Source organism: Pinus tabuliformis, chromosome 8 (assembly GCF_031772625.1).
Source record: "Pinus tabuliformis cultivar Carrire ecotype Pingquan chromosome 8, CPIR1, whole genome shotgun sequence".
In the NCBI taxonomy this organism is placed as follows: Eukaryota; Viridiplantae; Streptophyta; class Pinopsida; order Pinales; family Pinaceae; genus Pinus; species Pinus tabuliformis.
Genome location: NC_142294.1, coordinates 306422617 through 306449325, shown reverse-complemented (window position 1 = coordinate 306449325; position 26709 = coordinate 306422617). Strand labels below are relative to the sequence as shown.

The 26709-nt window shown below is 37.4% G+C and overlaps 1 protein-coding gene and 1 pseudogene across 6 annotated transcripts; both read left to right on the top strand.

The window, feature by feature from the left end:
- Positions 1-7284: 7284 nt before the first annotated feature.
- On the top strand, positions 7285-21069 carry LOC149235360 (uncharacterized). Of its 5 annotated transcripts, none has more exons than XR_016246164.1 (3): positions 7285-8280; positions 17662-20320; positions 20784-21069. XR_016246164.1 is itself a non-coding variant. In XM_089372088.1 (3 exons), the coding sequence occupies exons 2-3, from the start codon at positions 8207-8209 to the stop codon at positions 17915-17917; spliced, it is 330 nt and encodes a 109-aa protein (XP_089228214.1). In that variant the 5' UTR covers positions 7285-7760; positions 8113-8206; the 3' UTR covers positions 17918-21069. The 5 variants fall into 5 exon arrangements, 2 of the variants coding, with proteins under 2 accessions (XP_089228214.1, XP_089228213.1); XR_016246165.1 differs by adding an exon at positions 17399-17540 and having other exon boundaries at positions 17662-21069; XM_089372088.1 differs by having other exon boundaries at positions 7285-7760; positions 8113-8280; positions 17662-21069.
- LOC149235361 (UDP-glucuronate:xylan alpha-glucuronosyltransferase 1 pseudogene) lies at positions 9057-9894 on the top strand (annotated as a pseudogene). Its single transcript, XR_016268194.1, has 2 exons — positions 9057-9063; positions 9185-9894. The product of XR_016268194.1 is annotated as a UDP-glucuronate:xylan alpha-glucuronosyltransferase 1 pseudogene (transcript).
- Positions 21070-26709: the final 5640 nt, after the last annotated feature.

The window sequence follows — 26709 nt, the reverse complement described above, 5'->3', positions numbered from 1 at the left end:
CGTGTATTAATGCCTTGTAAGAAGCAGATCACTACAGAACAGACTGCTCATCTCTTCTTCTAATTTGTATGGGTTCACTTTGGGTAGCCCACATCCATTGTGTCTGACCAAGACTCTCGCTTTCTTGGAGAGTTTTGGACAAGTTTATGGAGAATGATGGACACCAAGTTGAAGAGGAATGCGACATTTCAATTGCATACCGACGAACAAATAGAGGTTCTCAACTACACAGTGATACACTTACTCCGACGCTATTGTGGCAAGCATCCCAAGTTGTGGGACAAGCAACTTCCTTATTTACAATATGCATATAAATGAGTAATGCATTCATCTACGCAAAGCTCACCATTCGAGACATGCTTTGGTTATTTACCAAATAATCCCTTAGACATGGTCTTTAGGAGAGATGAAGATTCCAGTGGGCAAGATGATAGGGACAAAGCGCGGAATTTCATTCAGCGAATTCAAATGATTCACCAGGCAGTGCAGGAGAAGTTGGAGAAGAGTCAAGCTCAATACAAAGCCCAACATGACAAGCACCGAGTCGATCACCAATTCCAGGTTGGAGACAAAGTGTGGCTCCACATTAGAAAAGACAGGATGAAAGGGGAAGGAAAGAAGTTGTGACCAATCTGATATGGCCCATTCACCATATTAGAGAACATACATGCAGATGTACTCAGTGGTGAACGTTGAAAATTTGAAGCTTTATGAGCCTCTGTTAATCATGGACACCGAATAGGTTGGATAGGTTCCTACAGTGGACGATTTTGCACCAGAATACTTGGACAAGCTACTAGAGGACATTATTCTTGACAGGAAAACCAAGATTTCATGACGGGGAGACGTGGAGTACCTTCGTATTGGTTTCAAGGGAATGCATCTGAGTAAGGCTCGATGGATGGAAAAGGAGAAAGTGAGGGAACAATTCCCTCACTTACCAATTGACTGATAAAGATTTTGGCGGTCCAAAAGCTCATTAGTGGGGAGGAATGATCCGAGAGTATTCATAAATAGAAGTGGTCTTGAAAATAAATAAAAAATCAAAATCATCAAATGGAAATGAAACCAGGACCAGATCATAATGCTTGTCACCCTGATTCCAACAATGTGAACGACACTCAAATATGAGTTTGTATGCTCAAGTTATAGCTAGTCAAAGTTTGGATCAAACTTGGCAAAGTGGCAGTTTAACGAGGCAACAAATTGGCAGAATCTTAGTGCACGGAATCTAACCACTAGAATGGGCGAATTTATCGCCTTCTTAGTTTGTCTAATATCCCTTAATTTGAGGCGAGAAAATTTGAACTATATTGTTTAAGAAAATAAAAATAAATATATTTTTGGGTTGGCAGGGTACTAACCCCACCACCCTTCCCAGTGACAATATTAAAAAATATTATATATCGGGTGGGCAAGCCGCCACCAAAGGCCCTACCCGACCCATCGACCAATGAAATGTTATCAATATAGTGTGGAGCCGACGGGGGTTGAACCCGTCCGCCCTGGTGGGTCGAGTCGCCACTCGGGTGACTCCAAGTGTCAACCATCCAAACCCCAAAATATATAATGCTCCAACCTTCCAAACAATAGTGGAACCATAATATACTATGTGGGGTGTGGCGGGTTTGAACCCTGTCCGGCCCCACCAAATTTTCCAAACCTAACCATTGTGCCAACGACACATGCCTTGGCCAATTTGCTCCTCACATCTATTTAAACATTCATATGCCATTCAAACGGAGGCAATGGTGGAGGATGGGCGGAACCCTGAGCAACAGAGGTTGTGGAACCATGAACAAGGGTATCTTGGAGATGCTGAAAAGATTCCCTTAGAGGGCTAGAGGTGTCAATGTAAGAATTGGACAAGTTTATAGTCGATTTTGCACGTTTTCACGCTAGGAATCCATTTGTGCAATTCGTTTCTCTAGCCAAGCTCTCCATTTTCAGGACATCATCCGAATTGGAGGTATGAGGGTCATTTTTGTAAAGTTTCTTGTAACTGATTTATTTGATGCCACTTAATAAAAGAAAACATCTCCACTTTTAAGCAGGGCCTGAAGACATAGCCCACATTGGGTGAACTCCGTAATCAAATCATTTGCGTGCCTTTGATCTCATGGTTGCTTTAGGATTTCCGCTTCTTTTTCATGTGTTAAGTTACTTAGTTATTGTGCTCTTTTATATGAAATTCTAAATGCATCCTTGAAGTTAAAAGATCTGGATCATCTAGAGGCTGCTTCCAAAGACTATCGTGATAATAAATATTTATTGATGCCGGAAGATGCTAGGAGATATTCATACAACACACAGATCTGAGCATATGATGTATACCTCCCTCTCTTAATATCCTTTGAGACCTTGAAAAATATACCAATGGCATTGCCTATGCCTTCAAGGGTTTCATCCTCCCAATATTCACTTAGAAGAGAAAAGAATCAAACACACACTAGGGTAGCAAGGAAGCCTTCCTTCTCCAAATTATATTTCTCTTTCCAATTTGCATGAAGAGCCCTGCATTATTTAAAAAATATCATCATTCTTCAAAAACCATTGATCTATCTTCTAAGTCGGAGAAAATGACTGTGAATAATTCTTTTGCCCCTAGCTCCAATTCTATTTGACCCTCAAGGTTCCATTTAGTTTGGATCCACCCAATTAGAGACTTTTTAGAGGGCCATAATCTGATGAAATCGCAGATCAGAGCATGTTCCTACAGATATTGGATATATTTTCCAATCTCACTAGATATAACGTCATATTTTGGATCTTGCACTGCTTTTGGAGGCAGTGCCTTGAATTTCTAGCTTGCCAAGATGCACCCAACAAAGATGATCACTTCGCCCAACTGCTTTATGAAAAGGATGTCGAAGATAAGGAAATTGAAAGAGAATATTAGTAGATCTAGAATCCTTATGAACTCCTTAAACAATTTGACTAAAGGAAAGGGCAAAGCCCCCTCTCGTGGAGCTTATCATGGATGGCTATGCAAAAGAAACCCTAAGATTGCAGAGGTGATCAATAATATTTTTACATTATTATTAAAAAAATGGTAGGTGTTATACAATTATGTTATTTAAGATAGACATTGAAATATTTTATTTATGGCTAAGAATGAGAGTGAATTATTTTTACCATATCTCCTTCATACTTAGTTGTAATATCAACAACTAATAGAGTGAGCACATCGATAGTGGTATTATTAATGTTTTATAATGCTTTTAATTAAAACTAACCAAAAATGTATATTCATTTTTCTTTTTTGTTAGGTAATGCAAGTCCTGAGATGACTAACATGCCTAACCCATGGCTTGAGTAGCCACAACCCAAGAGCATCTAAGCCATCAAAATCACCTGGGGATTGCACCCCATTTGGGCCACACTAGCCTTTAGCATGGTTGAATTTTTGCCCGCAGCGCTTTGAACTAGTGACCTTTTCACTATAGAGTGCCTTAACAGAACACCTTGTCATCGTCTATTTTACACCTTGTGAGCAATATTCATTTTTGTTTTTTACTGTAGTGGACATTGTTTTTCATTTGGAGAATAGTTTATTTTTATTTTAAAAGAAACACACGTCAACTTGAGGTTGACCATCGGAGAAATTATACATCTCCCTTATATTGGGTTGTAAAATATAATACAATCAACAAATGAAAATACATTCATCCACTCACTTCTTTCTCACACACTCATTTTTATCATAGATAATTTCTAACTTGTAAATAAGCTTTGTTACAATACAATGAATTGTCAATACCATATACATAAATAACAACTAATATACAATGAAACCAACTAGTTATTAATCTCTAAGAGAAAACCAACATACTTTTTATTAAAAAAAGATGTTTACATCATAAAAGATAAGCCTTGTTCTACTCCATTCCTCAAAATATCTAGAACAAGTTATATCAATGATCAAAGCCAAAAAAAGTCTATCCAATAGACATATTAGGACACCCTATATCACAATAACACAAAAACTTCTCTCTCGATATATACAAATGCACCATACACAAAAAGGTTGTCAATACGATATCTATTTTCCCCAATCTTTGGAGAGAGTCATTGCAAAAAGTTGAAAAATAGATTTCTCCATATTGTTTATTGCAACCTTCCTTGTATAATGCATCTGCAACAACGTTTTGTTCCCTATATATGTGAGAAAAGGTTAGTGTTTGACATCTACTAGACAACATTTTAATGTGCTTTATCCAATTTATGAGCAAGCATGGTTCAAGAGAAGACCGAATATGAACCCAGTGAATAAGCACTTTGGAATCTCCAAAGACATCAATAGACTCGATGGATAACCATTTAGCATAGAAAAGTAGCCCCCAAAGAGCTATAACCTATGCTCTAGTATTAGTACCCACCCCACTTTGCTAACATAAATAATAATAAATACCAGGTTCGGTGACAATATATGCCCCACAACCACAAACCTTTTTGCATGCCGCCTTATCAAAAAAGCCAACTGGAAATCAGTTCCAAACATCCACCTGTTTTATAACTCTTGGAGAAGCCATTTATTAACTAGACTAATTTCTGAATAGTATGCAACAACCTTCCTACAAATAAGCATGATGTCTACATAAAAATCCTAAAAACTGTGAGCATTCCTATTTCTCCATATCGCCATAAGATATATAATGAGAGAGTGCAATATACCTTGTTATTCATCATCCATTCTAATAAACAATCTTCAATAGAATTTGAATTCCACTTAGCATAAGTTTCAAGATCTATTCTATTTTGCACATCACACATCTCCATCTCCATCTCCATGGCTCAAGGAAACCTCTTTTGAATAAAGTCTCACTTCTATAATTTTGGGACCAACTTTGATCTCCCGAGATGTAAAATGTTTGTACATCTTTTTAATTTTTTTTTATGTAGATTTTTTCCCTAATATTTTAAATGATAAAATATTAGACTAGTTTACCTAACGGTAAAATCATAGAAATTATGACAAGATTTTTAGCCAAAATTTTTATAAATCCAAATTATTTCAGCCACTTTTGAGAGTGGTCGCAATTCCTCCGCTTTCATAAACGACACCAAAATATTTTCCATTTCCCATTCACACTTCGAGTGTCCTGTTCTTTGTGGACAACAACACCCTGTGGCACGGATTCTTGGAAACTTCATCATTAGTTCCTATTTTAATATTTATAAATCAATAAACCCATGATTAGCCAAATTAAACACGACCGCACAGCGGTGAGCACAATAGCATCACGTTCTGCTCCTCGATTTTCATCCCTTTTTTTTCAGAAGAAAAAGCAGTATATATATATTGAGGCAATATAAGCAAAAAAACCTGATAAGGTACATATAGAGGAAACTTGTGGTTTCCCGAGTCGGAGTAAAAAAGTAGCAGAAACTATAGATGGACAAATATTACAGATTTTGTGAGGTGCAAAAGAAGAACACAACACATTGGGCCATCCATATAGAAACAGAATGCAACAAAGAGGACGTTGTTGCGTGCTGAAAGGAAGTCTGATAGTCCAGATAGTAGAAAAGACAAAACATAGACAAAAACAAAAGATTGAAACCCGAACCATGCGGGCACTCAGAGCTTATTTCGACAGCCTTCTAGGGATGGCATCATGGAGAGCCGAGATGTTGAGCAGAACAGACTTGAACGGGAGCTTTGAGTCTTCAAAGATCTTGAGATTCCTCCATTTCCAGACACACCACAACATAATGGGAAGGATGACTCGCTTAGATTCTTCTTGCCTTCCCCACCACTCGAACGCTGCATGGATAGAAATAAAACGAAGGTGAGGAAAATGAAAAGAGACAGCCAGGTCGTACCAGATTTGTTGGGAGGCCTCGCATTGGAAGAACATGTGAAAATTTGTCTCCTCATCAGCTTCACACATCACGCATCTGCTTGGGCCGTGCCAACACCTTTTCCTCAAATTTTCCCATGATAAGTTTTTGTTGTTGAAAACTAGCCATGAGAAGAAAGTCATTTTAAGAGGACAACCCAATTTCCAAAACACCATCGGGAATTTCTGTCTTGTAGGCGACAACTTTTTAGATGCGAGATCATAGTAAATTTCTTTAACTTTTGCTATCGAATGAGAATGAGACAGTGACCAAACTAAGTGATCTTTTAGCCCAGCACGAATGATCCCTCCTTTCGCTAGGGCAGCTTTGACATTGTCCCATGATGACAGCAAGGCGACTGGCAAGCCAATATCAGCAGCATCCTTCAAAATAGGCAAAGGACCCCTCCATTCCGCGATGAGCTTATCCCATGTAAAAAAACCCATTCTGTGAAGGACAAAAAGAAGAGAGTCTGGAATTGAGAGGCTCCCCCTAAAGCCTACAAAAGAGTCCACACCAATAAGGATATATCTACCAGAGAACATCCTCCATTTCAGGTTCTTCAAGAAGTATTTTCCAATTTTTCTGAAGCTAAGCCATATGGCCGACCCCTGTTGAATTCCAATAGACCCGGATCTGAACCAATGTTCCATGCTTCTACCTTTTAGGTACTTTTGCTGGATGATAGCACTCCAAGGACCATCGCCCAAGATACCCCTCCACATTGATTTGCAGACCAGAGCTCTACCGAACAACCTTTGATCCATAAGACCCCAGCCCCCGAGCTTTTTTGGCATCGAGATGCTATCCATTTTGGACAGATGGAATTTGCCTCGATCAGCCTTTGCACCCCAGATAAAGTTGGCCGAAATCCTGTTCATGATATGAATTATGCTAGCCGGGATGATAAACAGATGGGCCCAGTAGACCGCCAGTTGCATCAAGACAGATTGGGTGAGGATGACTCTGCCTGCCAGAGATAAGGATCTATGTTCCCACACTGATATCTTCTTAAAAAATCTGTCAGTCAGCCATAGCCAGTCGTTCTTTGAGTAAGCTTTCGCTTTGAGATGAAAACCCAAGTATTTGATTCCATCTTTTAATGATCGTGACTCTATACCAAAAAGCTGACTCTATACCAAAACGCTGAGAGATCCATATAATCATATGCAGTTGTCTATAATGCGATTTTTTGGAAGCCTTTCCGGTGGGTTTTTCCGGTCAAAATCCGGTAGCAATTTATTGGAATCGCAAGTTTGATAGCTAGTTTCTGCACAATGAAAGCGTCCCAGGGGTTTTTCATGGCGCTGAATCCAAATATGCAGTGAAAAAACCATTTTAACTGCAACAAATCAAGATTTAACCTCAATTTCTTCCGCCGGATTCCGTCACCGGAATCTCCAAAAAATCGCATTATAGACAACTCCTAATCATATCCCTATACACCATTAATGGTACACTCTCTTTTTCTTCCAGGTTGGTTCACGCTACCATAGTTTTCCTTCTGCGAAAAGAAATGTGTCAGATCCATCTTCTGACTCAGCGTCGGTAGTTTTTTGTCGTTGTTGAACTCAGCATCGTGGATGTTTTAAGCTCTTGGATTTCGCAGAATGTTTCGCACATTTGATGTTGCAAAATTCATACTACTGCTACAGATCAGACGATGGAGTTGAAATCCGCGCGCAATCATTCTGTTACTCCTGGCTTGCAGTTTCGGCGCTTGGAAAGTATATAAAACGATGAGGTACAGCATCGTAATTGAAAATGAGTTCTTGATTCGCTAGAGTGGGAGATGAGATCAATTATTCAGCCCACTTATCTCCTACTGTAGCGAACGAGTAACTCATTTTCAAGTACGATGCTCTGAAAGAGGTTTTATTTCTCAGAGGCGCAGTGGCTGGAGGCATTGGGTGCAGGTGTCAATTCGCAACTCCCCATTGTTTGATGTGCCTGCAGAACTCTGTTCCGTTCTTGAGAGGCTATTGTTCTTCTTCATTTTCTCCTGCAATTTGTTGAACGGAAAGATTTTAGTTTTATGATCTTGTTCATTTTCCCTTGCAAGTTGCCAGATCGAGATTTAATTTTATGATCTGATTCTTCTTCTCTATCGCTTCAGAGAAGAGTTGAGAGGCTATTGTTCTTCTTCATTTTCTCCTGCAATTTGTTGAAGGGAAAGATTTTAGTTTTATAATCTTGTTCATTTTCCCTTGCAATTTGCCAGATCGAGATTTAATTTTATGATCTGATTCTTCTTCTCTATCGCTTCAGAGAAGAGTGAACAAATAGCATAAGGTCTCATCAGCAAAGCAATTTGGGGACTAAGAAAACGAAATTCACACTCCCTGGCATGACAAGGGTTTGAATGGTCACCGAAACTGGGCTTGGTTTTATTCATCCGCGGAACCATGATAGAAATTCAACACATTTGAGAATCGGGTAGACTTCTGAATCCTCTTGTTCATTTTATTTTTTGTGCCTGATAAATACACCATTCTTGTTTTGGTTTTTGAAACGTCGATAATAGATCAACACGGGTCAACGTTTGCAGAAGTAGGATGGTAGTGGGTGAGAAAGGTTGCAGATGAACTCTATCCTTATGCGATGTACTTGAGTGATCTAAGGTTTCAAAGATTTTTAAGGATCTGAGTAATAAATCCAATGTAAAGCTGAAGGTGGGATCGTTGAGTGGTAGCTGTAGATGCCTAGGTTAGGGTGCTTTACATTTTTACTGGAGTATGCTGCGGGTAGATGTGAAGTGGGCAACTTTATATGCAGAGTGGATTGATGAGGGGCATCAATTTGAGGTGTGCAAATGTCCCCATTTACCCCTGCCAAAGGTTTTCAAACATTTAAAATTCGATGTTGTTGACATAAACTTGATGCATCTGTAAATCTGGCTCCATCAATGAGGGGATCCAGTGAATATGTGCTTCTTATAGCAGAGTGCTGCCGATCCCGCACCCTTTTACTTGTAAAGATCTTATAGTCTGCCAGAACGCCTACTCCGTGCTTCTTATAACGGACTGCTGGCCGATCGCGAACCCTTTCACTTGTAAAGATCTCATAGTCCGCGAGAGAACTACATGGTTATACGGGCCCGACTTGAAAGAGTGGAAGGAAAAACTGAAACTCCCAGTTGGATCCCGCTATCTTGCGGTGCCTCTCAGAAGGAAAGCCCGCCCCCCCTCTCCCCGCTCTAATCACGGGATGAGATGAAAGGTTAGATTCTAGAATTCCTTTTCCTTCCCCTCTAATCACATGATGAGATCTTTGTTTTGACTAGTTGCTGCATTGACAACTCATAGAAAAATTCCTTTTCTGCTTTTACATACACAACCAGGCAATATCCAGGGAACCCTAGGGCCTAAGCGTGAGGCATGTGCTACAATTCCACACTCAGAAGAATTTTAGGTCTGTGGAGCGATTGTTGTTGCTCAAAGCATTCTCCTAACAGCTTCTAACGGAGATCTAGTGACGCTTGTGAATGGATCAATTAGTCCAGAGCTCAAGGAGGGACTTCAACGGACAAGTTCGAAACTGCGGCAAATTGAAAGGATTTAAAACCCAAAGGGTGAGCGTGATGCATACAATTAGTGGAACTATTGGTAAGTTCAGTTTTTGACAGCTTACAAACTATGGAATGATAATTTCTGTTGATGTAGACTGACTTAATCTCAGGAACATACATTTTCCTTTTGGTATGCCAGAGATAACCGCCACAGGAAATAATGGAGCACTCTTGAACTATGGTATGATGGTATTAGAACCGTCAAATTGTACCTTTCAGCTGCTTATGGATCATGTCAATGACACAGAGCCATATAATGGTGGTGACCAGGGATTCTTGAATGAAATATTTAAATGGTGCCATTGTCTGCCAAAATTTATGATCTTTTTGAAACATATCTGGTCAAGTGACTCAGCAGATGAGAACCTTAAAACCTCTTTCTTTGGAGCTGATCCTCCAATCTTGTAAGTTCTGCAGTGTGCACTAACGAAATAAAACCATGGCTTTACTTTCGATAGTACGATTGCAAATTGGAATTTTGACTTTCTCCAAAATTTGGCAGTGATGTAGCCCATGTTCCATAATGGAAAGTGCATTTTTATGCCTTAAGAACCTACAAAAGTTTTGCTCGCTACGCTCTTGGCATGGGACAAAAGACAAGCTGAAGCATCAAAACTCCTTAATGAGCAATAGAAATGAAACATTGCTACACATTTGTATTGAATGGTGTTGTCATTGATGCCAACGTCTTTTAATGAACATTTTTAATATTTGTCTGGATTATATTAGTTAGAAGTTCCAATGGAAAAATGGCTAGAAACCCTAGCTCTAGGGTTTTGTCACGACCCCACGCTGTTCGGTTTTTCACCACCAAGTCAACATGGCCCGTCATGGGGTGCCCGCTAGCCTTGGTACCAACTCGGGGCCCTGACAGGTTTGGATTCCCTGGACGATGTTCAGACCCTGCACTTGTTGGAGGTTGGTGAAGAAGCAAGTCATTGAATTTGCCTTGGAGACCCTTGCCTTTGGATTCCTATTGTCATGACAATTCTGTTAGTGTGTGGAGCGCCATGAGAGGCCTCACAGTTGGAGAGATATGCTTGGTCAAATATCCAAGCCCCTTGCTGTGGTCAGAAGCCCTAAAAAGTGACGATTGGAGAGATATGCTTGGTCAAATATCCAAGCCCCTTGCTGTGGTCAGAAGCCCCAAAAAGTGACGATTGGGCGATATGGCAAAGATGGATGATATGTTGAAGAGGTAAAGTTAACTATTAAATTTAATTAATTGAGGATATATTCAACTATGGGCCTAAACTTTGGAGGAAACATCTTGGTCAAATTAAATAATTTGATTCAAATTTGAATTTTGGATATTCCTACAATTTCATGTACGCCTCAGTATGCTTAGGGTTTTTGGGCTCAAAATCTTGAAATTTAAAAAATTGTTTTTCCATCCAAAGGTATGTGGGCTGCCTTCTAGAAGGCACCTCGGTTCCTATATAAAGGAGGTGTTTCCAACCCTCTTGAGTATAAAAATATATGGATCCTCTCTCAGTTTAGCTGCGGCTTGTTGAGCAATTGTTTATCGGACAAGGAGGCTACTCGGCCAAGTTTTGGGTATATAATTTTTAGGATTCGTTCATTTATTTTAAAGGGGCATCGTTGGGTTTAGTTAAATTCTTGCTGGTGGAAGTCGTAATGCTTTGCCAGAGAAGCAATACCGAAACATCGTATGCACCAAAATATCATGTACAGAGAGTCTAGTGGGGACATTCATGAAGATTGGTTGTGATGAATTTGAGCAAGAGCAAAAATTGTAGTGGATTACCCAAGTTGTGTGCATGAGATCAACATAAAGAGACAAGAGTATTCTTGAGCAGTCTCATATAAAACTGCTTGAATCTACCATGATTAACTGCACATGCTAAATATGAGTTTTGCTAAGGTTATGCCAAGGTTTGATTTGTCCTTGATTATGTTTACATTAAGTCTTGTAGGCTTGTATGATCAAAAATTTGAGAAGGGGTCTCTGTTAGAAACAATGTTAATATTGAGAGGAGGGTGTGAATCAGTATTAAGGCTAACTTTAAACATTATATTTAATATTCAATCTTGGCAACCATCCATACTAACATCAACAACATATTATGTGGCAACAACATAAAATCAACACATAAATACATACACCATGAGCAGCATATATATGAACACTGAGGTTTAACGTGGAAACCCTTCCAGGAGAAAAACCACCAAAGCTTGTTTATTATTATGATGTAAATAAAAACACCTACTCTATTACATCAAATTGTTTGTGAGTCACCACTCACAGGAAGCACCAACTCCCTTTGATTGTTCGCTAGCACCCACTAGCAGGAAGCACCAACTCCCTTTGATTGTTTGCTAGCACCCACTAGCAGGAAGCACCAACTCCCTTTGATTGTTTGCTAGCACCCACTAGCAGGAAGCACCAACTCCCTCCTTTTGTAGACACTTGATCAACTTACTAGAAGCACCATATGAAGCACCAACTTCATGGATTTGTTGCAAGCACCAACTTGCAGTTCCTTGGATTTATGCAAGCACCAACTTGCAGGAGGCACCAACCCCCAAGTCTTTTCAGATACCTACTAGAGATGGAAACACCAACTTCCTGTATGCAGGCTCCAACCCACACTCAATGAGGAACTAATGTTCCTTGTAGATGGCAGCCACTCTGCCTGATATCAACTTTGTTTTCCTCTGCCCTTTTGGCCCATGCAACATTCTCTGTCTTTTGCTTACTTTGCAACAACACACTGTATTTAACCCTCTGCTCTCAACAACATACACTCGGCCTCTCACAGCAGCCTTGACACACTTTGAGTCTCTTTCCTCTACATAGGCACTCTCAGCTTCTCTCTGCAGCTCAGGCACACTTGCCTCTGCTTAGCGGCGCTCACACACTCAGAGCTCTCCACTTAGCTCATTGGCTACAATGTTGCTTCCCCCCCAATTGCTCAATGGCAATCTTGGATTTTGTTCCTTTGCTGCACAATGGTCGATGTTGTCTATGCTGTCCTTTATGTTGTCTGGAAGCGCACTCGAGCATGGCTCTCCATACTGCTGTAAGATTTGATTACTTGCGACTGCTACCATATTAAATGAAGAATGGGCTCTGAGCACTTCTCCATGCTAACACTTAATTCTCAGTTCTACTGAGTACGCAGGGAGGCTCTCTATGCTTCTTAATTTGTCACAGGGCTCAGATTGCACTTAGGTATGGCTTTTTGAACTGTGATCAGAGCCTCTGCATCTACCCATCTCTTCCATTTAATTCTTCATAGCGTTCACGAAAGATCAGAGGTGGCTTGTTCCCATTCAAGACAGACTCCATTAATTTAATACAAATCGTGGTCCTTGCAATCTTCATTCTCTGCAATCGCCATTAACTTCATTACCCTTGTCTATGCATTCAAACTATGCGTACATAACAGCTGTTGACTCGTCCAGTCCATTAAACATAAGTTGTTATCCAGTCGGAGGCCCAGATGCCCGCATGCCCTTATCCCTTTTTAATAGCATTTCTTAAGACTTACAAGGTCGCGGGCTTTCGTTCTTGCCCACTTGTCCTTAGCACCTTTCCCTTGGCACCTTTACCTGCTTTCCTCCAGAGGACTGGGTGTTGTGACCTTCGACTAAGCCTCTAGGCGTCCAACCTCTTTGTTGGCCCACAGGGGGCTTAATTCCCCTTGTAAACTTGTGCGCCCCTAGTTCTCTGCTGTCAGTATCACCTTGTGCTGGTGCTTTAGCCTGTAGCCTCAACTTTCTCCTCCGAGATTATATGTCAAGGTGGGTATGCCCGCTATATGCATTGGCCAATCAAAAAACCTGTCGAGATGACATGTAGCGCCATCGCGATGCCTTCCTATCCTGGTGCCTTTTTCTTTGAATATGGCCTGAAGTCCTTTAAACACTTGCCAATAGTGCTTTTGCTTTATTAATAGCCTGAAGGCCCCTTGATCACCAAAACACATGAAAAACCACGGCAAAACCTAGACCTGGGTGTGCCTTTTGTCATTTGTCGAAACTGTTGACTGCCAACAAAATCTTCGTCTCCCCGATCTGTTTGCTTGACACTCAACTGAAATTGTTTTGGGCTTTCCACCTTCTGGGAAATCTCTGTTACGAGTTTTGTTAGTTGACGGTCCATCACTTAATGGCCCCTGTTAGCCCAACTCCTTACTCTCTCGTAAACCCTTTCTAAATAAACCTTCGGGATTCCGAGCCTTTCAGGCTTCCGGGCCTTCCAGGGTTCCGGGCTTCCCGCTTCCTTCCCCAACTCACTTAATCCCGTAACAGTTTTAAATAAGCCTCTGGGCTTCCAGGGTTCCGACCTTCCGGGGTTCTAGGATTTCAGGGTTTCGAGCACTATCTCGCTACCCTGGGTCAATGCCATTCCTGTAACTCTTTTAAATAAACCTCCGGGTTCCGGGATTCCAGGCTTCTAGGCTTTCCAGGCACTGCAACTAAGGCCATAGAGATCTTGACTTTGACTGTTAATAACTTTTGATCCAGAAGGCCATTCTGGACTTCTACATACCGTTGGAAAGCTTTTTCAAAACACTATCCAACTATGCCATCTCCAGGAGCACCTGAGCTAACCACATGAGACATAATCTCCTCCAAAGTCTGGGACTCCCTAATCATAATATTCATTTTTTTATGGTTTATTTAATAACCCTGCTGCTATGATGATTCTCTACAAGAGACTGCAACAACCATGAGACTCCCCCTTAGCTTGACACACTATGCACATCAATGCCATTCATCTGCTACCACTAGCCTCAATGCTCTGGTTGACATCAATGCCAACACACTTGCTGCCATTAGCCATCAAACCATGCCAACTGTCAAACAATGCTAACTGCTTAACAATCTCCCCCATGGTTGTTGACATCAATGCCAACACACTCTCTGGCACTAGTCATCTAGGCAATGCCAACTATCCAACAGTCTCTTCATTAGCAGTCTCTAAAGGTTTCACAATTAACAGTCCTATTGTTTATAGTAGTATGGTTCAAGGTTTGCATTGAGTGGTTGAAGTATAGCAATATGGTGGTATTGGTAAAGACTAGTATTGTATGGCAGTGATAGTTGGGCTTCTCTAACTTAACATTTTGCAGTAGTTTTTCTGAGAGTACCTTACCATCCTACAACAAACAATTATCACATGAATTCTTGGACAGATCTGGATTAAAACCCTAATACTAATGCTGACATTGATTCCTGTAGCTCGCATGAGGCTTGTCACAATGTTTTGGTAACAATCCTTTGTTGATAGAAGTAACCCATTCTTGATGAAAGTAATAGTGTCTCTGATTATTATATGACAGTTGTACTTGTTGACAAAAATTTGTGATAACAGTATGGTTGATGCTATGTTGAGATAGTATTTAGCAGTGTATATAATATTGCCGAAATATCAACGATTTTTGTAAATATCGCGATATTTTCGGCGAGCTGAAATATTGCCGAGAAAATATTGCGATATTTCCAAGATATCGGCGATATTTCGGCAAAATATCGCGCGACGATGCAAAAAATCGCCCAGCGACAGTCAAAAAATTCCGTGCGGCTTATAAAAGTCTGATTTTGTTTTTTTTCAATCATTTTCATTTCTGATTGCTGGAGAAGGAAGGGGAGAGCTATGTGCTTGCTGCCAAGGAGGGTTTGAGCGTTGAATAGCTATTATCGCCACCAACAACGAAGATTTTGTTGATCTAAGCTTGAAGAACAGTGAGACAATTTCATTTCTTCCATTAACAGGTATGTTCAAATAAACCCCTATGTTAATGAATTTTTTGTTAGTTTTAGGATTGTTCTTGCTTGCCTATTTGCCTACAATCATTTTGCTTGTTTTTTTTTCCATTTGAAAAGATTTTCATGCCCATGAGCAAATGCAAGGGTTTTAAGTTTTTAACTTTTCTCCATATTTGGAGAGCAAACTCCATTTTTTTTTTAACTTTCAAATACACCCTCTTATTGTTATTTATGGTTTTTCATTGAATTCACATTGCAAAATTGCGAATAATGTAGCAAAAAAATTGTTTTGTAAAATGATGTGGTTATTACTTATTAAGCTATTAATTCCAAATTTGTTTTCTGGTGCCCTAGGTTTGAGTTAGCCCACTACAAAATTCAAATATGCCAAAAGCCTTGGACCCATTTTGGGAGTATGGGAACCCTGATGGTGGGACAAATTGGGCATATCTTACATGCAAATTGTGTGGGACCAGGATGATAGGTGGGGTTACACGACTGAAATACCATTTGGCTAGACTCAGTGGACATGATGTTGGGATTTGTACAGTTTCTAGTCCGGAGCTTATACAAAAAGCTCTTGAGGCAATTGATGAAAAAGACAGAAAGAAGGAAGAGGCAGAAAGAAACAAGGCTGAACGTGCAAGTAGATCTTTCGGGATATCTTCTCCTGATTTTGATGTTGAGGGTAGTGGGAGGGGCTCCACAGCTGGCACATCATCACCTGCTACTGCTAGTGCGAGGTCATCATTTTTTGTTCCACGAACAGGACATGGAGCACAACCTGGCATAAAATCGCTTGTTAAAAAAAAGGAGAAGCAAGAAGCAGATAGAGTCATGGGGAGGTGTATTTTCTGGAGCGACTTACCTCTCAGCATCACCAAAACCAATCCATTTTGGCAGCCAATGTGTGATGCTATTGCTGTTGTGGGCCCAGGGTACAAAAGTGCTACATATGAGGAGTTGCGGGGGCCAATTCTTCAAGCAGAAAAGCAGGACATCAACTCTAGATTGGTGGAGTTGAAAAAGACATGGGAAGTTACTGGATGCACAGTGATGTCTGATGGTTGGACAGATAGGAAGGGTAGGACCCTTCTAAATTTCTTGGTACATTGTCCTAAAGGTACCATGTTTATTAAATCGTTGGATGCATCAGAACATATCAAAGATGCAACAACGATATGTGAGTTGTTAGATGGGTTCATTTAGGAGATTGGTGTGTAGAATGTGGTGCAAGTCATAACAGACAATGCAACTAATTATGTGTCTGCTGGCAAGATGCTTATGGAGAGGCATCCCACATTGTTCTGGACTCTGTGTGCAGCACATTGTCTCGATTTGTTGCTTGAGGATATGGGGAAACTCTCCTTCATCAAGTAGGCAGTTGATATGGCTAAGAGCGTCCTCAAGTTTATTTATAACCATGCTTTTGTTCTTAGCCTCATGAGGAGTTTCACTAGAAACAAGGAGTTGCGGCGTCCTACGATCACACGTTTTGCCACAAACTTTATTACTCTTCAGTCTTTGCTTCGATGTTAGTTCAAGTTGAAGCAAATGTTTGTGTCTGATGACTGGCGTAATTGTAGATACAGCAGGAGACAGGACGAGAAAGCCATTGCAAAAATGGTGTACTCTGAGATGTTTTGGCGTGGAGTAGAAGAAGCATGCTTAGTTAGTGAACCTATAGTAAAGGTTCTCAAATTGGTAGATGGGGAGAAGCCTGCAATGGCTTATTTGTATGAGGGCATGGATAGGGCCAAGGAGGCCATTTGTTCTTATTATGCAGACAAGGGTTCTGTTGGCCTTGATAGGCAGATGATGTTATGGGATGTGATTGATAGTCGGTGGACAAGGATGCTTCATCGACCCATTCATGCAGCAACACTCTTCCTCAACCCCGCATTTTCATACAAATGCGGCTTTGATTTTGATGGCGAGGTGATGGAAGGGCTCCATTCCTGTATTCAGAGGATGGTACCTGATCCTGAGCTTCGTAGCAAAATCAATCGCGAGATACAGTATTATTGGGATTGTGTTGGCCTATTTGGCTTTGATGATGCTATTAGGGAAATGACCCTCTTCATGCCACATAAGTGACAAGTCATCACTCATTAGAAATTAGAATTTTCAATTTAGAATTTCCTTACTTATAATTCTATTTTTTTTAAATTCAATTATGTAACTTTTATTTGAAAGTTTAATTATGTTTTAAGTTTTTGAATTTTTTATTTCATTATTTTATTGTAGATATTTGGTGGCGAAGTTATGGTGCAAGGGCACCAAATTTGTAAAAATTGGCCATACAAATCTTGAGTTAAACATGTAGCTCTTTAGGGTGTGAGCGCAATTGGAGTGTATTTGAGAAAATACACGCAAAAAAGCGCAACAGGTATAACTTTGAGCTCCAGCCTTCAGTTGAGCAATTACACTTATTGTAATTTTTAATTTTTAATTTATGACCTTCAAGTGTCAAGAGTCAAGACTCATTAGTTTTTTTGACACTCTTACAGGTTGGAGTTCGCACGCCTCAATGATTTAGTGTATGTGCATTACAACATCCGACTTCGAGTGAGGCAAATAGAATCACCAATGGATCCAGATGCCATTTCCTTAGACAATATTGATGTATTGTCTCAGTGGAGGGTGGAGTCTGAGGAGCCCATCTTGGAGGAGTCACCTTCATGGTTAAAGCTAGATGATCCATTAGAACAGGGACAGCAAGAGGAGGAGGACTCAGAGGAGGAGAAACACTCGAAGGAGGAGTAGGAGGAGGAGGAGGAGGAGGACACTGTGGGAGCATTAGCATTAATACCATCTGCTATAGATATAGGAGAGCGCAGCTCCATACCTAGCACTCATTATTTGACTTTAGGTGCAGAGGCAGGGTCAGGGCCTTCTACTACTAGGGGTAGGCCTGACAAACAACCCATCATGTTTTCCCGTAAAAGGGGGAGAGGGCAGTTATTTCAGATAGATAGTTGCTAGTTTTATTTGTTATGCTACATATAACTCATGATGATGAGATACTTTTATATATGTGATGTTATTTTGTATTGGTTCTCCACATTTGAGTCCTTGAATGGACAATTATTAGGGATCAGCAGGATTTGGTATCGCCTTTGATGTATCATTTCTATTTGACATCATATATATTAGTGCTTTCTTCATATTTATGTGCCAATGTGTTTATTTCATGTTGTTATTGCTTTATATGTTTAAAAATCTGAAAAAAAAAATGAATATATTATGCATTTTTTATGCTTGGCGATATTTGCCAATATTTTGCCGATATTGTCACCGATATTGCCGATAAGATATTTTTTGGACCCTCGTCGATATTTTGCTGATACCGATATTTTCAACACTGGTATTTAGAACATAACACTGTGTCCTATTTCATGAATGGCAGTACAGTAATCTAATCTGGTTGTCTAATATGACAGTGATGATGACAGATGTGTATGACAGTGTCTCTTTGACATTTAAGTTATTGTGACAGTGTGTCAGTGAAGAAGTAACATATATGACATAACCTTGATCCATTTGACACTGACCTGAAGTAACCTAGATGTGAGAATTTGATATATCAGCGAACCTTGGCATGATAGTAACATTTGATGACATTGATAGTGACAATGCTTTGGATATGTGACAGTGACCTATATAACAATAACCTTTGATTTGCCAATGACTAGGGTTTTGGCGGTAACAAAGGTATTCTAGCAGAATTGTTGATTGAGTAGGGAGACAAGTTAATCAAGTATCTTGACAGTATTGATTGGTGCTTTGAATGTTAGAGAGTTTGATTTGATAATGTGCAAAGAAGTATTTGATGATGCAGCTAGGGTTTGACATGCAGTTTGAACAGAGGCAGATTTATGACAGGGTACTTGATAGAATTATTCTTCAGCCAGGGTTTGGTGATTTCACTGATGCTAGGGTTTGACATGTAGTTTGAGCAGGGGCAGGATTGCTGATCAGGTAGCGGCAATTAGAGAATTAGTATTAGTAGTGGCAGTGAAAGTGACAATAGTAGAAGTTGAAGTACAATATTGACATTGATAGCTAGGGTTTGATGCACAAACTGAGCAGAGGAAGATTTGATTATCAGAGTTTGTATTGCAGTTCTTTTTGTATTAATTATTGAGCACCGGTGGATCTGGTTTGAAAATTGTGAAAGTGCTCCGCCCACTGATTAGGGTGGTGGGGTGGTACAAGTTAGGAGAGTGTAGTCTCCTTCAGGTCGAAGCTTGAGAAAACTTCAGGGCAGTAGGGTGGTGCTAGGGCAGGTTGGAGCTTGTGCAAGGTGTTGTAGCATCCTTCCAGTAGCAGCTGGTGAATCAGGGAGTTGGTGCTTCCTTTAGGTTGGACCCTGTAAACTCGGACATCAAAGTGTCCATCTAGTAGCAACTGGTAAACACGGTGTTGGTGCATCTGTCAAGTTGGAGCCTCCCTTAGTTGTAGGTGAAAATGATGGAAGTTGGAGCTTCCTATTGATGTACATTTTATTGAAGACAAATATCAAGAAGTGTTCAGTGGTTTTTGTCTTGGAAGGGTTTCCACCTAAAATCTCCGTGTCTATTGTCTCTATTTTTGTGCATTGTTGAATGTTTAAGTTTATATGATGCTAATAACAATTAATGCTCTGTGAAGTTAAAAATATACTAATTAATAACAAATACTGATTTCACCTGCCTCTCAGTGTTTCCAACAATTTGAATATATGTGTTGAAAGTTTCCACTTTTGGGAGAGAATGCTATGGCAAACTACACAGAGAATGCCACTACTCAAACCCCTGCCACTACAGTTGCATTGTAACTATATGTTTCTTAAAGTGCTCTGAAATGCTTAAACGGAGCATTCATTCACAGTACTTTGGGTTTTAGACGTTAGTCATATGGTTTCATTTTTTATTGCAGGTACATAGCTCATTCAATTGCCTGAACTTCAAGACAAAGTTACAGGCGAAATACATAGAGCTATTGAAGTCACTTTGGTTAATTGAATTGATTTGTGTTTCAGATCAACACGAGATTCAGAGCATGGGCATATTAGTGAAATTTTGCCTGAATGCTCACGCGACTTTACTGGCAGTGATGCTGTTATTACATGCACGTTAAACTGATTCTGTGAAATTGGAGTTTAGCCTGACATGTCCTATCTGTCCGGTAAGTTCAAACTCTCTTCTCATTTTTAGTTGCAGGTCTTCTGTAATAACAAATACGGGCAGTTCCAAGGCTCTGATCAAGAGGTTCCGTTTCTTATCTGGTGGGTTTAAGAGAGTGAAATGAAGTAAGCTGAGGCCTGTACAAATATAATAACCTTTTTCTTTCCTGTTATTAGATTAGCATTAGGGACACATGGTGTTTTGTAACTTCATATTCCATACATTGAGGTGGTTCTTCTAATCGATGGTGGCAGTTACAATGGTTTTATGCACTCATTCCATTGTATATCTTCATAGTTATTGGGGAAAGATTGTGTATTGCTGCAGCATGTTGAGACGTTAGGTTTGCCACTTTGAGGGTCTGACACTATCAATTAAAAACAAAATTACAACGTTCCTTCTGCCTCGCTTGGACTCATCAACCCTCTCGCTCAACTAATTTTTGAAATGCAACTTCTTTGCAGATCACGTCACGCCAGGGCAAACCCACCTATTGGGAGCACTCGCGTGTGTAGGGAGTTTTGCAAAAGCTATGGGTACTGCTACGGAAACTCATGTACAAAGTTTCTTATTTGATGCCATGTTTTCTGCTGGTCTGTGAGCTACCTTGGTGGAAGCTCTTCGTTACATAGTTTTTAGGTAAATTACATAGTACACTCAATAGATCATTTGACTAAGTAAAGTTAAATTTAGATTTTGTGAGCAAGACATTCTATTTGAATGAAGAATTTCAGAAGTATTACAGTGGTTGATTTTGGTTTTTACTCAGGAAGATATTGTTTTATTGATTTATGAAAAACATCTTTATAAATATAGTTTCTTAAAAAGAATAAAAAAATTAAGGATAGTTTTCTCCAAATATTTAAAGAATAATTATCTAAATCTAACTAATTTGACATACTGAACTTCAACAACTAAGGTTGATCTAACTAATTTGACATAGTGAACTTTAATAACTAAAGTTTTTCTAGAACTTTCTCAATAACAGTAAATAGCCCGAGAAATTACACCATTTAACAAAGTGCCTGATGGATCAGTGGTTCATGCTAACACTGCCATCAATCCTCGTCAAGTTTGGGAAATTAGTGTTTCCCCTTTAGTGCAGCTTGCATTGAAAACACTAACGAATTTCAAATTCAAGGTTGGCTTTAGTACCGATCTTGGATTTAGATAACATTTCAATACAGTTATCATAATATGTCCAATTGTGAGTCGAAGGTTATGAACTTCTTGAATTTGCAAGGATGCAATGGTTCCATACATGAAGGATGAAAATGATGTGATGAAAAACAAAGAAATGGAAGCAGCAACAATATGTTGGTGTAAGCTAATAAAGAAATTGTAATTCCTTTTTCTCTGGATGTATATCTCCACAGTTTAGTACAAGTAAAACTGGCCGCCTTGGTGGAGGAAGACAGTGCCGTATTAAAGAAGTAGGTTTCAAAATTAAAATTCGTTCGAATCTACCTTGGTGGAGGAAGACAGTGCCGTATTAAAGAAGTAGGTTTCAAAATTAAAATTCGTTCGAATCTACCTTGGTGGAGGAAGACAGTGCCTTATTAAAGAAGTAGGTTTCGAAATTAAAATTCGTTCCAATGCATTATTTGCAACCTCAGTTTTACTCGATCTCTGCATTATTTTCTGAAGATTAAATACATTATGAACTATAATTACACGAGTTGTTTTAGTGTGTAGGTTTCGAAATTAAAATTCGTTCGAATGCATTATTTGCAACCTCAGTTTTACTCGATCTCTGCATTATTTTCTGAAGATTAAATACACTTTATGAACTATAATTACACGAGTTGTTTTAGTGTGATTTTCTGGAAGTGTTTTTCAGTGGATTTTTCCGATATAATTTCTTTAAAATCCGGCCAGAATTCATTAAAATCACAAGTTTGGTGGGTAACCTTGCACAATAAAAGTGCAGTAGGGGTTTTTTTGGGTGCTGAATCTATATATACAGTCAAAAACTAGTTTAAATAACACAAATCAAAATTTCACCTCAAAATTTTTGGCTGAATTCCAAAATGGGAAATTCCAAAAAATCACAACTAAAAACAACTCCATAATTATATAAATTCTTTACTTCTACATTAAAAATATATATATATATATATATATAATTTTAATGACTGCTACTTTCATATAAAATGACTTGAATATCTATGGCTCTGATAACATGGATAGTAGCTTTCTCATCTGTACTTTTGCCTTATCACACATACCTATAAAACTGATGGGCATCTTAGTGTGTTTCTGCTTCTCTTCACTGATTTGCATTTTTCTTTACTGTTCATTGATTTGTTTGTCTATGCATTTTATAGAGTACAACCTTCGCAGATGCATGTGTTTGGTGTGAAGAAGTCGGTTTTTCTTTATCTGCATGTTAATGGAGGGTTTGATGAATTCTTGGCAAAAGCTGACAATTTGCTTTTAGGATTGGTTGAGTATTCTCTATATTTATCTGATTAGGTTGAGCCTAGATAAGGGCTATTAGCAAGTGTCAATGATGTGAGGCTTGCGTTTGGGTTTGTTTTATGTGAGGCTTGCGTTTGTGTTTTGTTTTATCTACATAGGTGGTTGTTATACTCAACCCTTTTTATGATATTTAAGATTTAGATTTATTTTATTTATGTAGGTGGCTGCTGGCCTCAACCTTTTTATGACATTTGAATTAATGATCTGACCCAAACTAAATCCCACCGTCACCAACTAATCTACTTCTCATCATCAATTAAGATACAAGTTAATATACTATTCTAATCACTTTTACTGAACCAAAATAATTTTTTATCAAAATAAAAACATATGAAGTAGTCACTGTTTGCACAATTCCATGGTTATGATTGTTTGCACAACTGTAATAAGTTCTTTGGACATCCTTCATATTACACGCATAGCTCGCATAGCTCATTAATCCTTTTCTGGCCTTTCGGCATCTTCACATTGCAGAGCATAGCTTATTAATCCCTTATTTTGTTCTCTTGGCATCCTTCACATCACAAAATATAGTCCATGAATCCTTTCTTGCTGTTGTTTGTTAGTACACTGGAAATGGAAAATTTCTCTAGTAAAAGATATTGTGTTTTACTTCTTGTGATATCGCTCTTGGCACTGTGTTGTGTTCTAAATTTATGTTTAGAGAATTGATGAGCATTTTTTTTTTCAAAATGTTTATAGTAAAAATGTTATTAGAATAATATAACATGTTAAATATATTTTATATATTTTCTGTTTATTGATGTTAGATGGACTACTATTTTTTTATTATAAAAAGTAGCCATTATTGTTTTCGTAAATCAAGCACCTGTAATTGAGTTTTTATGATAAAAAAAATAGTGTTATATGCATATAAAAATGTACATTCATTTTATATGTTGATTATTTTTATGTTTAGAGAATTGATGAGCACTTTACTTTTAAAAATATATCTTTTCAGATTCATCATAAAAATGTTACTAGAATAATATAACATGTTAAATATATTTTATATATTTTCTGTTTATTGATGTTAGATGGATCACTTTTTTTATTATAAAAAGTAGATATTATTGCCCTCGTAAATCAAGGAGCTGTAATTGAGTCTTTATGATAGAAAAGTAGTGTTATATGCATATAAAAATGCACATCATTTTATATGTTGATTATTTTTATGTTTAGAGAATTGATGAACATTTTACTTTTAAAAATATATTTTTTCAGGTTCATTATAAAAATGTTACTCGAATAATATAACATGTTAAATATATTTTCTGTTTACTGATGTTAGATGGACCACTATTTTTTTATTATAAAAAGTAGACATTATTGCCCTTGTAAATCAAGTAGCTGTAAACGAGTCTTTATGATAGAAAAGTAGTGTTATATGCATATAAACATGCACATTCATTTTATATGTTGATTATTTTTATGTTTAGAGAATTGATGAGCACTTTACTTTTAAAAATATATTTTTCCAGGTCCATCATAAAATTGTTACTAGAATAATATAACATGTTAAATATATTGTTACTTGACATTATTGCCCTCGTAAATCAAGCAGCTGTAAACCAGTCTTTATGATAGAAAAGTAGTGTTATATGCATATAAAAATGCACATTCATTTTATATGTTGATTATTTTTATGTTTAGAGAATTGATGATCACTTTACTTTTAAAAATATATTTTTTTCAGATTCATCATAATATATTTTATATGTTTTCTGTTTACTAATGTTAGATGGACCGCTATTTTATTATTATAAAAAGTAGACACTATTGCCCTCGTAAATCAAGCAGCTGTAATTGAGTCTTTATGATAGAAAAGTAGTGTTATATGCATATAAAATTGCACATTCATTTTATATGTTGATTATTTTTATGTTTAGAGAATTGATGAACACTTTACTTTTAAAAATATATTTTTTCAGGTTCATCATAAAAATGTTACTAGAATAATATAACATGTTAAATATATTTTATATGTTTACTGATGTTAGATGGACCACTATTTTTTTATTATAAAAAGTAGACATTATTGCCGTCGTAAATCAACTAGCTGTAATTGAGTTTTTATGATAGAAAAGTAATGTTATATGCATATAAAAATGCACATTCATTTATATGTTGATATTTTTTTTTTTGGGTTAAAAAAGCTTGGGAACATTGTTGTTGTCTGACTTTTCTTTTATATATCTTCTTATTACAGAAGCTTTGTTTATATGTTGACATATATAATCCAAATAATAGACTTACTAATATTAATGATACAGTGATTAGATAGATTCATTAATCCACATATACTAACTAACATAGTCCAAATAATAGGGCCACCAAATGACTAGAGACTTATTGATACACCTACCAAGAAAGTAAAAGTTTTTTTTACAAGTGTGATAATGCTTTTTTGGGATTCATATTTATGTTATTGGGAGAAATATTTGTAGTTTTTAAGATTTATTTTTGTAAAATATTAGAGTGGTTCTTTCAGTTTAATTTTTGTATTTTTTGGTCTTGGGAAAATTCTTTCTTCTATGTGATAATATTTTACATTGCAAAGTGAATTACAAACAATACATTAGAAATGCTCATCTACTTCAAACATAAAAAATTATTCTTATGGTAAGTCGACAATGTATAGCAATTCTTTTATGAAAATAATGCAATCCTATTCACCTGCCTATCTGAGAGGACAACCTCTAAATGAGGTTAGCTCCAATACATTATTTATAAGGAAAAATCAAAGTCCATCATTTTTTATGGCCAAATAATAAACATGAAACCTTAATCACAACCCCATGTTAATTACCTGGCAGGCCTTATTTAATAATAATGAACATAACACAAATCAAGATTTCATCATAAAAATGTTACTAGAATAATATATCATGTTAAATATATTTTATATATTTTCTGTTTACTGATGTTAGATGGACCACTATTTTTTTATTATAAAAAGTAGACATTATTGCCCTCGTAAATCAAGCAGCTGTAAACGAGTCTTTATGATAGAAAAGTAGTGTTATATGCATATAAAAATGCACATTCATTTTATATGTTGATTATTTTTATGTTTAGAGAATTGATGAACACTTTACTTTTAAAAATATATCTTTTCAGGTTCATCATAAAATTGTTACTAGAATAATATAACATGTTAAATATATTGTTACTTGACATTATTGCCCTCGTAAATCAAGCAACTGTAAACAAGTCTTTATGATAGAAAAGTAGTGTTATATGCATATAAAAATGCACATTCATTTTATATGTTGATTATTTTTATGTTTAGAGAATTGATGAGCACTTTACTTTTAAAAATATATTCTTTCAGGTTTATCATAAAATTGTTACTAGAATAATATAACATGTTAAATATATTTTATATATTTTCTGTTTACTGATGTTAGATGGACCACTATTTTTTTATTATAAAAAGTAGACATTATTGCCTTCGTAAATCAAGCAGCTGTAAACCAGTCTTTATGATAGAAATTAGTGTTATATGCATATAAGAATGCACATTCATTTTATATGTTGATTATTTTTATGTTTAGAGAATTGATGAGCACTTTACTTTTAAAAATATATTTTTTCAGGTTCATCATAAAATTGTTACTAGAATAATATAACATGTTAAATATATTGTTACTTGACATTATTGCCCTCGTAAATCAAGCAGCTGTAAACGAGTCTTTATGATAGAAAAGTAGTGTTATATGCATATAAAAATGCACATTCATTTTATATGTTGATTATTTTTATGTTTAGAGAATTGATGAACACTTTACTTTTAAAAATACATTTTTTTCAGATTCATCATAAAAATGTTACTAGAATAATATAACATGTTAAATATATTTTATATGTTTTCTGTTTACTAATGTTAGATGGACCACTATTTTATTA